The sequence below is a fragment of the Carex rostrata genome, chromosome 34 (assembly GCF_964058835.1).
Source record: "Carex rostrata chromosome 34, lpCarRost1.2, whole genome shotgun sequence".
In the NCBI taxonomy this organism is placed as follows: Eukaryota; Viridiplantae; Streptophyta; class Magnoliopsida; order Poales; family Cyperaceae; genus Carex; species Carex rostrata.
This window is the reverse complement of record NC_135951.1, coordinates 158108-172006: the sequence shown is the minus strand read 5'-3', so window position 1 is coordinate 172006 and position 13899 is coordinate 158108. Positions and strand designations below refer to the sequence as shown.

The 13899-nt window shown below is 34.8% G+C and overlaps 1 protein-coding gene and 2 pseudogenes across 1 annotated transcript; 2 read left to right on the top strand and 1 right to left on the bottom strand.

The window, feature by feature from the left end:
• The first annotated feature begins 844 nt into the window (after positions 1-844).
• Positions 845-1456, top strand: LOC144548819 (miraculin pseudogene; annotated as a pseudogene).
• A 5539-nt stretch (positions 1457-6995) lies between these two features.
• Positions 6996-9467, bottom strand: LOC144549234 (putative E3 ubiquitin-protein ligase SINA-like 6). Its single transcript, XM_078297964.1, has 3 exons — positions 8820-9467; positions 7795-8050; positions 6996-7534 (listed from the first exon to the last, which is right to left on the bottom strand). Exons 1-3 carry the CDS (start codon positions 9465-9467, stop codon positions 7101-7103), a joined length of 1338 nt encoding a protein of 445 aa, XP_078154090.1. The 3' UTR covers positions 6996-7100.
• A 2957-nt stretch (positions 9468-12424) lies between these two features.
• On the top strand, positions 12425-12527 carry LOC144549238 (small nucleolar RNA R44/J54/Z268 family; annotated as a pseudogene).
• The last annotated feature ends 1372 nt before the right edge of the window (positions 12528-13899 follow it).

Genomic DNA, 13899 nt, shown 5'->3' with positions numbered 1-13899 from the left:
TGATTGGATACCCGGATAGATCTTCGAAAGGAGAGAATTATTAAGAGAAATTTGTAATAACAAAAATGTTGTCGGAATAGTCCGGATGTGGTGTTAGTTCTTAATTTCAAGGATTCAAACGTCGGAGTGAGCGGAGAGAGGAAAGAGAATGAGTTTGGGTTAGAAATTAAAACAGGTTCCGGATAAAATCAGATATCCGATCCGTTTATTAATTTGGTTTATATTTACAGAAAGATTAAATTACTTATTTTTGAAAGTCATACTTGACAGCCACTGTCAAGATTTTTAAAAAGATAAAATTACTTATTTCATTCTACGACAAATTTACATTTTGTTTACATATATATTAAGTATAGAGTAAATTAATTCGTCTAAATAAGTAAAAAAATAAAAATAAAACATGTTGAATACAATGAATTCTACGAAAGAATTAAATAAGTATGAAATAATTAAATTAATCAACGTAAAACAATAATTTAACTTATTTCATCTTATTTCTCCCTCCTCTTTATCTCACTATCATACATGCACGTGCGTAATATGTAGTAGAAGTACTTATTAATTAACACTGAAGTACATATGACAAGATAGCTACATCCACCAACTGCATGCCATCTGTTCAATCCTATCCAATTAGTTATGAGTAGTACAATTGGCCTCTGGAAAAATCAAGATATAGTCAAATTAAATTTCCCCACATGTCACTATTAATTATCTGTTCAAATCTCAACTTACGTACTCTTATTTAATTATTTGTTTACTTTTCTTTGCCAAACTTCCCATAGGCTCCAACTTTATATATACCAATCAAGGCTATATACTACTTTCATCAAAACTTGATACAATGAAGTTTCAACTCTTTTCCTTCTCTCTTCTTGTAACCTTACTATTTTTCTCTCTCACTTCCAATGCTGACGCAGTGTACGACACCGACGGTGATACTTTGATCGCAACAAACCGATATTACATTTTGCCAGTGTTCCGTGGCCGTGGCGGTGGCCTAACCATTACTCAACACAATGACCAACAATGCCCTTATTATGTAGCTCAAAGTAACAATGAGCTCGACAAAGGCTCACCCTTGATCTTCCATCCCTGGAATTCGAAACAATTACCTGTTGGCCTATCCACCGATATCAACATAGAGTTTGACATTATTACAACATGTATCATGTCATTGACATGGCAACTCGATGTCAAAGATGGTAAGGGATATGTTATTACTGGAGGGACAAAGGGGAATCCGGGGAAGGAGACGCTGAGTAATTGGTTCAAGATAGAGAAATGGGAAAATGAAGACAACTACTACAAGCTGGTATTCTGTCCGACTGTGTGTGCCACTTGTAGGCCGCGGTGTGGGGATTTGGGTGTGTTTTATGAAGGTGAGAAGAGGCTGCTAGGCTTGAATGGTGATCCTTTCCCAGTTATGTTCCAGAAAGTAAAAGCAGATGCATGATTGTAATTAGTAATTGTGCATGTTTTATTAGAATTGTAAGTTTTATGTGAAGGAAATAATATGTGGTAGCAAACTTGTATTTTGTACAATGAATAAACTGGAATAAAATAAGCATATATAATATATTCCTCCTCTTTGTTTCTCTTCTTATAAAATGCTCTCTGGTTATTGATTATAATATATATATTGAGAGAATAAATTAATCAAATTCATGCTAACTTCTAAAGTTTAATACTTGAAACTAAAGCATGAATTGTGTGAAACTCACAATTGTCTTTGCTAGTTAATTAATGCAATTTTTGTGTGTTGTTCACATGCTAAAGAAATAGCTATGATGTTGCCATAAGAAATATTCCCTGTAGAAGTAAAACTAAAACATACTCAATAATTTTTTTTTCCAAAAAGTGAAATACACCTTCAATTATATTAATTGGTCAATTTCATGCCCAATTCCTTCTCAATTTAAAACTCGAAAATTGAGTTAAATAATTATATATATGTCGATCAGCTTATAATTAAAAGCCTAATACCCATCCAGTGATCAGCGTTCACATTAAATTTGTAGCATGTACTTCTTGCTTAGAGTCAATAATATATTATATGATGTGTGAATTCCCAACTCAGCATTATTTTTTATTAAATAAAAATTTAATAAACTACACACATCAATTTTTATTTTATCTTTAAGTCTGAAAATATTACCGCTAAAATATTGCATGTGCTCGATCAATTATCGTTCAACGTATTGTTTTTAACTATATTTTCATCTGGATCTTAAATTAAGTTTAAATTGGGAAATTGAATATACTGAGGTTTAATATTAGTTGCACGTACAATTTTCATTTTTTTTTTTTTTTTACTAGAGATTAAACTTAATTTTGCAGAATTGTGGGGGTAAAGTTAGTTTGAAGAAAAAAAACTAGGTTGTATCAACGAGGTGTGATTCGTTATGTTGGTGGTTTAATTGCACAACTGAAGATTGTGTTTTGATTTCAAAATGATTCTAATCTATTGGAAGTCTGATACATCCTTATACCAGTCCGTTCCGGTACCAATACAGTACCAATATGAACCTATCGGCACGTGGGTATATAAGCCCAAGGAAAGATTTTGGTAAAGTCACTGTAACATGCACATGTTGACTAACCTAAGGATAAGGCTTTCTTTTATAAAATAAATGCTTCTTATTGATTTGAGGGGCCATCACCAGTTGGGCTTAAACAGGCCGTAAGGCCCAAATTATTGGCCCTTTCTCCATTTGTTTGATTGGGATCTCCACAGACCGGAGCTGCCATGCTGACGCAGAGAAACCCTCAATCGAAACTAAACCTCACTTTAAGTTCAAATAAAAGAGCTTAATATACTTAAATTCAAATTTTGAATAACTTCATTACAAGAAGCAAATTACAACAGAAGTCCACCATCAAATGACAAACAAAGGCAAGCATTGTTGCTTAATTCATCCTAGAAGAACATCATCTATATATCCAATTCTTTATTTATTAAAACATGTATCTTCGTACTTCGCCAATCATACCCTAATGGTAACAAAAGGGAAAAATCATGCACTTCGCCTCTTTTCCACTCGTTGATGGAAACGGCTTTCGACTTACGTTGCATATAGTTTGTAATACAATTATCACAGTTCGTAATACAATTATCACGAGTAATCACCTCGAGTTCATATGGGAAAACATTTTGGCCCTGATCGGGCAGATCAATGTAATATAAAAAGAGAGCATACCCAACATTGGAGGGTTCCTTTACAAGCAAAAACAGATCTTTACCGGGTCCAAGTAAGGTATAATAAAGAACCTCTTCATCAAATTGTAGTATATGGCAGGGTTGACCATAACTGTAAAAACTACCGACGTCGCTGTAGTTAGGGCCAGGATTCCAGTGGTCTTTCCGAAAATGTGCCCGCCATTCTCCTACAATGTTGTGCATAAACAAATAAAGGAACCAAAATAAAGTTTGACAAGCAAACTTCTCGTCTTAAAATTTGAGAAATCAAGATTTGCCATAAGGCATGATTATAGTAAGCTGTACAACATGCAGTACCAACCAATACTTGGTACCACAACCATTTCACAATGTTAAACAATGCATTTTTGTCTTAGTAGATTTCTTGTACTGATACCGGCCAGGAAAAAAAAGTATTCACAAGCAAAAATGTGCACCTGAAAAAGCCTTGTGAGCACATCCTGGTATTGGGCATAGAGACGGGCCAAACTCGCATGTTTTAGTGTGCATTTGCATCTGTGAGTACGAAAAACACTGGCGGCAACCTAAATTGGCGTAAATGCAAGGGAGATGTATTGATTCCAACACCTCGAGTGCTATTATGCGGGACCCTATAGGATTATTGCAGATGGGACACTTGTTTTGTACTTTAGACCAGCAGGTGGTACACGCTACATGTCCCGATATGCACTGTCAAAAGTACATGAATTTGTTCAGTTTTTTGCATTTGCAATATAATATAAAAACAAAAAATGCTTCCAGTTTTTGCATTTGCATGAGAGATACAAATTTTCAGAGAATAAAATTGAAAAATAAACCTGATAAAGTGGAGGGCACAAGGGATTGGTGCAAATGGAGCAGTTTAGTAAGTAGGGATCGGTTGTGACTCCAATCTCTTCCCGTCCTTCAGTTAGAGAATGATTTGAAGTCTCTTCTCCACCGATTTCTATTGAAGACGCAGAATTCGAAGTCTCTCCTCCCCCAATTTCTCTCTGATGAGACAAAGGATTCAAAGTCTCTTCTCCTCCTCCAGTCTCTTTTTGAGGAGGAGGAAGATAAATTGAAGTTTTTCCTCCTTCGTTTTTAGTCTTTCTTTGCTTCATTTTCAGCTTCGGTTTCGCCATGGCAACCCCTGCTGGCTGTCTCCTGTTCGAACAAAGAGAGACAGGCAAGTCTCTCTTTGAAAACCCTACTATCAACGAGGACTATGTCAAAATGGGATATGAAAGGAGTTCAATGCGGCTATTCGTAGGACAAATTCAGTAGGTTATTAAACCCTACACAAAGATTTTCACATCAACAAGAAAAGAAGATCAATGTCACGAGAAGATTGAACAAAAGTAACCTATACCAATACTTTACGACCACTAGAGAGAGAGAGATAGAGAGAGAATTGTTGGTAGCAGAAGAGGGCTCCGATGCTAGCTGGCCTCCTTCAACTCGTCCTTGTTGCTTTCCCTGAGTTCTAGTTGGCGAGAGAGAAATGGATCAAGCTAGCAGTCCCTCTATTTTTGAGGATTTTGCTCAATTTGTCCTTCTATTTATGGATAGCTACTTGTACATTTTAAACTCCTATATATAACATATATAAACATATTTATATATGAGAACATCAACAAACAAATTTCAAGAACTCATACCAATTTTCCAAATTTATAAGACACGAGACAACTAATTATAAAACTCGTGTACAAAAAAAAAAAAATCTGGTTTTTACATGATCATTTTTGTATCATCTTATAAGTTCCATACAAGAAAACTGAGAACAACTTTTTTTTTTAATTTTTTTTTATTTTGTTGCAATTTCATAATAATAGAAATTGCGATGCTATATTTTATGGCTTGATCAACACCAAAATCAATTATATTATTTTGTAAAACCAAAATGAAAATATGGCAATATTTTAATATAGATTATCCAAATTTTAAAAAGCATTGTAAACGCAGCATTTATTTTAAGAGGTAAGCAATATACTTTTCTCGTTAAGAATACAAAGAAAATAGCCTTAAACTACGTACACATAAAATGAACCTCTTTTTTTTTCTTTCCAAAAATATATTAAACCAATATATCTACATTTATCTATAATTTCTTAAACACATAATGGATCGATAATTAGACACAAATGTAATTTTCTTTTATGAACTTTAGGAAAACTAATAAAAAGGATTGAAGGTCTCGAAACTCGATCAGAAAATTCAAAATCTAAAATTAATGTTTTATGATTGGATGTTATATGACTGATTTGGAGACTTCATTAATGCATAAAGAAACTGAAAAAAAGGAATTTCCTACGACTAAATTTTGGATATTTTATGACCAAATTTGTTAAAGAAATTGAAATTATTAATTCTTCCTTTTATGACAAAAAATTGTCATCTATCTTCCTTTCGACAAATATTTGTTATATTGAGTTGGGTTCAAAACTTCAAATGTTTTGTGTTTCTCATACCTCAATTGCGTCTCACATTTTTATCTTCACAATTAATATTTCACAATTAATATCTCAATTGGGTAACTAGGTTTTTGGCTATAACAATTAATATTCAGCCGAATACTACATGTGTATTATCTTCACAAACTTTACAACATTGAAAATTTTGTAGTGTATAAAGGAATCTCTTTTATTTATCTTTCTCTCGTGGGACTCAAGTAATATCCGGTTCTGGAGCTGTTTTTTTTTTTTTTCCCTTGTTGTTCACTAAAAGTATTTTTGTGAACAGATATACATTGCTATTTCGAATAATTTCTTCGTCAAGGTAACTATACTATCTTGAGCAGAGCAATCATATAATTTTTTTTAATATGCTTTGATATATATTTATTATCAAGTTTTATTCCTTGGACCTTTGAGTGACTCCTCTCCATTTCTTCTACAAAGGAGACATCCATTTCATATTTGTTACAGAGATCATGCATGGGATCTCTACATTACCTTGACGAAGAAATCCCATTTTTTGCTTGACTGGCAGCTGAACTGTTGTCAGAATGTTCATGCAATTGGCATAGCCGAAAACCTGGACATTCCATGTAGCAGTTTCAGTATCCAGTTATCCACTAGATCCTTTACCAGTAACAGTAACGACCTGTGGTCAGCGGTGGACGGGATAGTAGACAGCGTGCCTTGAAAGTTGAAACCAAGGTTCCCCAAATGCCCAGCATCAGTGTAGCAGGTCACTGTTCCCCATTTTCTGACCCATTCCACGAATACATACACAGAAAGGTCCACTGAAATCAATTCCTCCACCTTTATTAATTGGATAAAATAAATGGATACACTTTATTTGATAAGCCAGAAAATTCAAATAAAGTCAGAAAATTCAAGTTCTAAGGTAATAATCAGATTCAGACATGGACATGGTGATATTCAGAAATGTAGTCCCATCTCAGCAACAGCAACAGCAACAAACACAACCACAACCACAGTGGCAACAGCTAGCCGAACAGACACAACGCCTTGTCATAGAAACTAAACTGAATCTTTTAAGTTTCAAATTAAAGACCTTAATATACTTATATTCAAATTTAGACAACTAAATTACCAGCAGCATATCACTTACCAGTTAAAAGGTTCATTTCAAGAAAATCATGATTAATCAGATAACTAATAATATAGAATTCTAAAACAAGGAGATTAGTGACATGAATTACCAGCAGCATATCACTTACCAGTTAAAAGATTCATTTCAAGAAAATCATGATTAATCAGATAACTAATAATATAGAATTCTAAAACAAGGAGATTAGTGACATGAATTACCAGCAGCATATCACTTACCAGTTAAAAGTTCATTTCAAGAAAATCATGATTAATCACATAACTAATAATATAGAATTCTAAAACAAGGAGATTAGTGACATGAGTTACATAGAACCATCCGTAAAAGAAGGTCACTTTCTTCAGTCTGACAAACTTGTATCTGACTCTTCATCCAACTCATTATTTATTAAAATATGCATTTTCATATTTCCCTTTGTAAACCCTAATGGTACCAAAAGGAAACGATCACGCACTTTGGCTTTCTTCCACTCCTTGATGGAAATGGCTTGCGACTTCAATTGCACTGAGCTTTTAATACAATTCTCACGAGTAACCAGCTCAAGTTCATATGGGAAAACATTTTGGCCCCGATTGGGAACATCAATGTAATATAAAGAGAGAGCATTCCCAACATTGGGAATGGATTCCTTCACAAGCAGAAACAAATCTTTACCGGGTCCAAACAATGTATAATACGGATCCTCTTCATTAAATCTTATAGTGCGGGAGTGACCATAACCGTAGTGAACGCAGGGGTTCCGGTGGTATTTCAGAAAATGTCCTCGCCATTCTCCTATAACATTGTGCATAAACAAACTTCTCATCAGAAAATTTGAGAAATGAAGATTTGCCAATCAAGGCTCGCATAAGGCAAATGATTTTAGTAAGCTGTACTAAGCTGTACTATATGCAGTTTAAGTTTCAATCGAGAACAGTAAACCAGTAAAACTGTCCCTGTATTTTTGTGCTTATGGTCAACGTTTTGCTTGCATGTTAGTGGATTAGTTGTACTAATACCAGAACAAAAAAGTATCGACAAGCAAAAATATGCACCTATAGAGGCCTTGTGAGCACAGCCTGGAATTGGGCATAAAGACGGGGCAAATTCACACGTATCCGTGTGCACTTGCTTGTGTGAGTATGACACAGACTTCTGGCAACCTAAATTGGCATAAGTGCAAGGGACATGTGCAGCTTCCAAAACCTTCTCAAGTGCGATGTTGTGGGTCACTACAGGAATATTGCAGATGTGACACTTGTATTGTACTTTAGTCCAGCAGGAGGGACATGCCACGTGACCATTGATACACTGTCAAAAGTATGTGAATTTGTTCAGTATTTTCATTTGCAATATAAGATAAGAACAAAAATTGTTTTTAAGTTGTACCAAATTGAATTAAAAATTTCAACAACAATCATTTTATTGAATTTACAATCTCAACCACAAATATCTTATGTTTGTTTCTATCATCAAGTGTTGGAGAAAAATATCAATCATCAAATAGAAAAACACTCATCATTCTTTTGACTTAATTTCAAATGAAATCGATGTTCTTGGCATAAAAATCAAGTCACCAAATTAAAAACGAAGAAATGAACAAAAACATTTGTCATAAATACCAACTTGATTTCCTTCTAACAAGTACAAACAATATCAGAATCCAGCACACAAATGCTAATTTCTGACATATAATAAAAACGAGGCCTTGGGATGTATTAGGCACCCAATTAAGGTGAAAACAATTGTACTTGTATCATTAAAAAAACAAGTCCTATTTTGATTGCTAATTTCTGAGAAATAATAGAACTGATTAAATTCGACAGAGTGTTTTCAAAAACAAAAATGAAAAATAGAACATTGTTGGAAGTAAAGTCAACAAGTCATGTAGTCTTTACCAGCATAAACTAACTACGACATGGCCCTTTAAACACAACCAACAGTAAAAGGCAAATTGGTTCAATTTTAGCTTTTGCAATTAACGTGAAAATTAACAAAAATGCTTCTATTGTACCAAAACTTGATTGTATTTTAACAGCAATTCTTATACCAAAGAAGTAAATGTTATTGAAAAGCAAACCTGATAAAGTGGAGGATACAAGGGATTGATGCAAATGGAGCAGTCCAGTAAGTCGGTATCAATAGTGACTCTCTCTCTCGTATCTCCAGTCTCTTCTTGAGGAGGATAAGGATTAGAAGTCTCTTCTCCCTCTATTTTACTTGGAGACGGAGGATTAGAAGTCTCTCCTCGCCCGATTTCTCTTTGAATCTGATTCGGAGTTTCTCCTCCCTGGATTTCTCTCTGATTCGGAGGATTTGAAGTATCTCCTCCTTCGATTAGAGTCTTTCCTCGTCCAGTCTCCTTTTGAATAGGAAGAGGATTCGGAGTCTCTCCTCCTTTGTTTAGAGTCTTTCTCCGCTTCGTCTTCTCCTTCGCAATGGAGATGGAGGATTTCGAGCCTCTCGGAGATGGAGGATTCGGAGTCTCTCCGCCCACAATTTCTCTTTGAGACGGAGGATTCGGAGTCTCTCCTCCGATTTCTCTTGGAGACGGAGGTTTTGTAGTCTCTTCTCCCTCAATTTCTCTTTGAGATGGAGGATTCAGAGTCTCTCCTCCCCCCATTTCTCTTTGAATCGGAGGATTCGAAATCTCTCTTACTTTGTTTTGAGGATTTATCCGGTTCGCTATGGCAAGCCTAACAGACTCATTCCCCCTCACCCTCACCATGGCAGCTTATAGCCAACACCAGTGATGAAAATTTGGGAAGGAAGAAATTGAGGCTCTGATCAGAACCTAATTTTACAAAACAAGAAATGATTTCAGTAGTGATTTGAAATTGAAATTTTTTTAAACCAAATACAAACAATATGCAAACCAAATTCAATTGATAAACCAAAAATAATTATTCCTGCTTTTTTTAATTTTTATTTCCATCACTTGCCATTAAACCCTAAAAATTGATATTGTGAATGTATGTGTTGCTATCAATAACAACTAGAAAAAGACTTACTTGGTTGGAACTATAGATCCATCTTCGCACTGCTTGAAAGCTACATTTATTTGGTGACTGAAGGCTGAAGCAACGAAGACGAAGTCCATTTCCTTTAATAGTTCTGCAAGTTTTAAGGGTTTTCCGATCAAAGTGAATTCTGAGAAAAACCCCAGCCTAAGGGAATTCATATACGATGAAATCTGCATCGTCAGTTTTAATCTGATACGAAGCTCAATTGAGATCTGGACCGTCCGTAAGCATCTTATTGATTTAATGCTTCTTAGACAGGCCGTAAGGCCCAAAACCACATGACTTGAGCCCCTCTCTCTCTCTCTCTCTCTCTCTCTCTCTCTCTCCAAGTCTTTAGTCTTTGATTGGGAACTCCGCAGATCGAATGCGCATCGCCGCTGTATACCTGATCTCTGTCTAATTGGGAATCTCTGTGATATTTTATCTGTTTTCTTCAATCAATTTCTGCAAGTTGCTTTTGAATTTGCTATTTGATCTTCCGATGGTAAATATTTTTTTTTTTCAGGTAAACAAGTTCTTTTCAATATTTGTATTTGTTTAAATATGCATTGCATCTATTGTGATGAAGACCTAATGATGCTTTGTTAATATAAGAATGAAAATGTTCTCTGTTGAAGCCGGATAAGAATGTACATGTATTTTGGCTTTTTGAAATTTTGGAGGCTTTAAATTTCTAAACCATGGTTAACAGTTATTTAGAAATTCATTTCAATTGTTGGGATGGAAATGCTCTTAAGAGTTTATGGCATATTTATTCTTCTTCTTGTGCTTCTCCTCCTCTGCCTGTGTGTGCATGTGATTCATATCGAATTCACATCCTCTGAGATATCTCAAACTTTGAGTGTTTTTGTGGAAAATCTCAACTGTTTAAATACTTTCTGCACGAATCTAAAAGCATAAATAATACTTCCCCTGTGCTATCCCCGAATAGGCACCGTACACGTCAGTCACGCAAAAGTTGAGATATCTTAGAGGGTACACACTCATTCGTATCACCCCGAGGTACCTCAAATTTTGAGTTTAGATCCTGACTGTCGGATCTGCTTTGAGTTAGGGAATCTGGACTGTGTGTGTGTGTGTGTATGTATGATTTTATATATCATTTAGGGTAAATTTCGCCATATGTCACTAAACTTTGTTATTTGTCACGAATTGGTCGTCAAGTTTGATTTGTCCATTTTTAGTCACTCAACTTTGTTATTTGTTCCAATCAAGTCCCTCTATATTTTTTCATCCAAAATGCTAACGGAATATGCTCATTTCGTTAGTATTTTGGATGGAATATGCTCATTATGTTAATATTTTGGATATGATGAGTATATTCCGTTAATATTTTGGACAGAATGGGAATATTCCGTTAAGATTTTTGATGGAAAAATATATAGTGACTTGATTGGGACAAATAACAAAGTTGAGTGACTAAAAAGGGACAAATCAAATTTAAATGACCAATTCGTGACAAATAACAAAGTTTAGTGACCTCCGACGAAATTTACCCTATCATTTAGAATAAAATGTCATGTGTGTGTATAGCATGAAACTTTTATATGATTGAAAGTCTGGCTCCGCCCCTGTGCTTCCATAAAAGGCTGTAGAAGCTTGTTGCCTATAGTGTTATAAGACGGACATGGTACTGCCAAAAGATTAATCAGGAATAATCGGCTGATTAATCAGGAAATCTCGTAATTGTTTGGTTGTCGCCAATGGCTAATCGGTCGAAATGGCCGTTTTTTACAACACTGGTTGCCTGTTCCATGTGAGACGTGTACATTTTATATAGGCCCAGAGAGCAGTGTGTTGAAAAACAAGTTATGATACTCGCTGAGGGTCTTCACAATGCATTTTATACTTCGCTTATTTTGTAGCTGCAAACTTTTCATTGTATTCATTGATTTTATTTATGGTTTGCTTGACTACGTTTCATTTCAATTTTCGTTAAATTTGAAACTTACAATGCCAATAATGCATTAAATTGTGTGATTATCAGATTGCACTGCATTTCTTTGATTTTCAAATGCTGGTATTGATTGACTGCTATTTTCTAGCTTTTACTTTTGCATTGCTGTTTTTCTTAAAATGTTAGAGAGATATCTGAAAAATAATGAGAAACAAATAATTTTCCAACTACTGATTCTTTCTTTGTCAGTCCCTCTTTCTTGCTTTGCTAGCGGTTAGTTCTGTTTTCTTTGTGAAATAGATTGGACTTTTCTTTTTGAAAGACTTGAGGTTCTTTTCCTTCTGTTGTTTGTCTGATAATTTTATTATTTGCTTTTTAATTTAGGTTGGAGGATTTCAAAGACTCTTCTTTTTCACTGGATGCGAGTTAGCTCACGGGTTGGTTTTTCAGCTCGAACCTGAACTGTCAACTTGAGTTTACTCGACTCCTTATGTTCATGATTTGAGTTCAAGTTACCCTCAGCTCACTTGAACGGTCTCAGGTATTAAATCTCTTCTTTAGTATATTTCTCTTTCTTTCCTTGATAAAAATGAAATCTCCATCTCTTGTGCTCTTTTTTCTTGTACTTTTCACCATCGTCTAATAGTGCGCTGTTTGATCTATTGTTTATTCTCATTTTCTTGTAAAACTGAAGATTTTCTTTTGTGAACTCGTGAATTTACTAATTTACATCCTCTAAATTCAAGTGATTTTGTTTGATAAGGTCATGCAAGTGATGACAAGAATGTAGACAGGGTATCTGTACTCCTTTTTGAATTTCCAAAAAGAGATGAAGACTTGGTCTAATTGGGAATCTCTCTGATGGTTTATCTATTTTCTTCAATCAATTTCTGCAAGCTTCTTTTGAATTGCTATTTGATCTTCTTATGATTGATTTTTTTCTCTCTTGTTCATTATGCATCTAAGACGTAGAGAAGTATTTAATATGTTGTTTATTGCATGCTCTTTTCAGTATTTGTTTTGGTTTAAAAATGGATTGTATTTATTGTGATGAAGACCTAATGATGTTTAATAAGTATAAGAATGAAAATCTGAAAATGATGTTCTATGTGGAAGCCTGATAAGAATGTACATGAATTTTGGCTTTAGGTTTTTGGGCTAGAATTTACATCCAGTGCATTACCTGAAAAGAGAATCTTTTACAATTACTGTTCTTTTTAACTTGGCACGAATCTCAAAGCCCAATAATACTGCCCCTGCACTAGCTTGAATCTCAAAGCGGCTTAGAGTAAATCTCAAACCGTAAAGTGAGGGAAATCTTATACAGTACCTGGGAGGATACTTGTCCTTTGGGTTAAGGGTCTATGGCATGTTAATTCCTTTTCTCCTCTTGCCTGTGTGTGCATATGTGCATGGAATTCATATCATCTAAAGTACCTCAAATTTTGAGTTACTTCAGGGGATTCGGACTGTGCAGAATTTTTTTTATAAACCATAATTAAGAAAAAAAAAAAATAACAAAACAGGTTGATTGCTATTTAGGTGCTGAAAATATTTTTCGGCCCCTCTTTTGACATCAACCGAAAAGTTGAGATAAGTCGGAGGATACGGATCTGCTGCTTGTTGCATGGGAGACATGTACATTTTTATATGGGCCCCAAAGAACAGTGTGTTGAGAAATAAGTTATGATACTTACTGAGGATCTTCACAATGCATTTTATATTTCATATTTTATTGCCCGCTGATTTTTGTAGCTGCAAATTTTAATTGGATTTCTTTGTGTTTTGGTTCACTACATTTTATTTCACTTTTCGTGTGAATTATCAGATTGCACTACATTTCTTTGATTTTCAAATGCTGGTATTGATTGACTGTTTTTTTCTAGCCTTTACTTTGCATTGTTGTTACCGTGTTGGGTATTGATTGACTGTTTTTTTATTGTTTTATTCTAAATTACTGGCCTAATGATGAAAAGTTGCGGTAAAGGAAATCTCAAATTTCATGTCATTGTTGTAGCCCAATATATAATGTTGTTGGAATTCACATCCTCTCCATTACCTGAAAAGGGAATCTTTTACAATTAGTGGATCCGAACCGTTCTTTTTAACTTGGCACGAATCTCAAAGCCCAATAATACTGCCCCCTATGCTAGCCCGAATCCCAAAGCGGCTGAGATTTAATCTCAAACCATAAAGTGAGGGGAATCGTTTACGATACCTAGGAGGATACCGGTCCGTTG

Bases quoted from the DNA above. Each gene is read 5' to 3' on its own strand.
- LOC144549234 (XM_078297964.1), bottom strand. From the start codon at position 9,467: ATGGTGAGGGTGAGGGGGAATGAGTCTGTTAGGCTTGCCATAGCGAAC. The intron at 8,051-8,819 runs GTTTGCTTTTCA...TACTTTTGACAG, and splicing joins TGTATCCTCCACTTTATCAG to TGTATCAATGGTCACGTGGC. The intron at 7,535-7,794 runs GTGCATATTTTT...ACAATGTTATAG, and splicing joins TGCTCACAAGGCCTCTATAG to GAGAATGGCGAGGACATTTT.